At 62.1% G+C, this 2,041-nt stretch overlaps 1 protein-coding gene across 1 annotated transcript; it reads right to left on the reverse strand.

The window, feature by feature from the left end:
* Nucleotides 1-14: 14 nt before the first annotated feature.
* On the reverse strand, nucleotides 15-1,195 carry EMIHUDRAFT_123816 (hypothetical protein; the record flags this gene model as incomplete). Its single annotated transcript, XM_005773861.1, has 2 exons — nucleotides 15-770; nucleotides 1,064-1,195. Coding segments are annotated over 2 exons (888 nt in total), but the record flags the coding sequence as incomplete, so codon positions are not given.
* Between the last annotated feature and the right edge of the window lie 846 nt (nucleotides 1,196-2,041).

A 2,041-nucleotide genomic window follows, 5' to 3' on the forward strand; every position in this document is an offset into this window, starting at 1 on the left:
AGCAGCACTGCAACCACGACATTGATCAGTACGATCTGGCAGATGATGATAAACGAGACGTAAAAGAGGACGGGCCCGAACGAGTCATAGTGCGACTCAAAGACGGCGGGGCGAGCGACAGCCTCGGACCACGATTCGCCCGTCAGCACCTGGAAGAGCGTGTACAACGCGCGGAAGAAGGTGCCATAATACTCCTCGCCATACGTGTACCCTCTCGCCGTCTCGGACGAGACCGTCTGGTTGAGCGAGCATTGGCCCAACTCTACCTCGTCCCCTGTGCAGAGCCCTCGCTTGACGTTGTCGTTGTACGTGACATAGGTGCCGTCGGAGCCCGTCATGTGGTAGAATTCGACGCCGAGGATGGCATAGATGCACATGATTATCACCATGATGACAAACGCGTTGGCGACGCCGGGAATCGCCTTGCCGAGCGAGACGATGATCTTGTTGAGCGACTTGATCCGCTTGAAGAGCCGGAAGATGCGAAAGGCCCGAAGGTTGCGAATCAACGCCATCGAGGGCGGCATGAAGTTGCCCCCAATGGCCTCCGCCATCGTGAGGGTCCCGATGGCAACGACGATCAAATCGAAGGTGTTCCACGCCCAGTTGTACCGCCAGAAGCAGAAGGCGATCCCGTAAAAGTTGATGAGCAGCTCGATGAGGAACATCGTGTTGAAGGCGAACTCGCCCCAGCGCCACAGCCCCTGGTAGAGCTGATCCGTGTACGGGTCCCACTCCTTCTCGGCGCAGTTGAAGATAAAGTTTGAAACCTGCCAGGGACAGGGCCGTACGCGGCACGGTGGCCTCAAGCGAATGCAGGAGTCTGAATGTGGCCTCTAGGGAGACAAACGATGAGAAGGCGGCATTTGGCCTCGAGCGAATGCAGGAGTCTGAATGTAGCATCTAGGGAGACAAACGATGAGAACGGCGGTGAAGTACTGCACCCCCTGACTCGCGTAGAAGTCAAAGACCTTGCGCTGCGGGCGGAGAGGGGCGCGGTCCAGAGGCGTGGGCTTCTAGCTTGGTTCTGCTAGGACGTTTGCAAGGGAGGTCGGGGTGGCACCTGGTGCGGGAGCCAAAAGACAACCTTCCTTGGCGGCGGCGCTACGACATCCGTCCAGGCCAGCTTGGTAGACCCCGCCTGGGCGCGCTCCCCGGCGTCTGTCTCGTGGGTGCTGTCCTCGAGAGAGTCCATCGAATTTTCTGCAGTGCGATGCTGCGCCTTGTGCGCCGCCGCTGCCTCCCGCTTCTTCCGCCGCGCGTTATGTATCGCCGCGATCATAGTCGGCGCGGGGCGAGACCAGAGACCAGCGGCGCGGGGTGTGCAACCTTCCTTGAGCGTCGACGTTTAGCCCCATCCGCCCCCCTTGCACAGACTCTTCCCGCTTGACTGAAACCAGAGGGGTGAGGAACCACTCCGACCCAGTTAATGGCGCGTCGGGGCCAGCGCCTTCAAATGCGCCCCAACCCTCCACTGCTGCCGCCTCATCCTGCGCTGCCACCGGTGCGCGCCGGCTCGAGGCTTTCCGGGCACACGAGGACACAAGGCGGCAACGTCTGCCCACTGTCCGCGCAGGTGTGCGGCGCTCGTCGAGATTGACGGCAGGGCGTTGGGCTCGGCGGCGATGTTGGAGGGTGCGCGTGGCGTCCGCGGGTGAGGCGTCCGGCCGCTAGTGTGCGCACCCTCGAGCCGTCACGACCCGAATGTGTATGGCTAGCGTGCTTCCACTGCGCGCCCGCGCCTGCGGCGCCGCCGCGGCTCCCCACCCTTTTGCGCAGCAACACCTTAAACTTTTCAGGCCCTCCAAATTCGGGTCGGAGCGTAGCGGAGTGGGCCCCGAGTTTGAAAAGGGCGACGGACGCTTGCGTCCTAGCCTCCAACAACGCCTCCCCGGCGCAGAGGGGCCCCCGGAGGGATGCACAACCGCTCCACGCCACGCCGCTTGCGGCGGTCCTCTTCCCAGCTCCGCTGGGGGGCCGTGCGTTATCTTTTGGTCTCCTTTGTCTTTTCGGCGTTATTGCTAACGCCAAAAGACAGTCC

This window comes from Emiliania huxleyi, assembly GCF_000372725.1.
Source record: "Emiliania huxleyi CCMP1516 unplaced genomic scaffold EMIHUscaffold_3232, whole genome shotgun sequence".
Lineage (NCBI taxonomy): Eukaryota > Haptophyta > Isochrysidales > Noelaerhabdaceae > Emiliania > Emiliania huxleyi.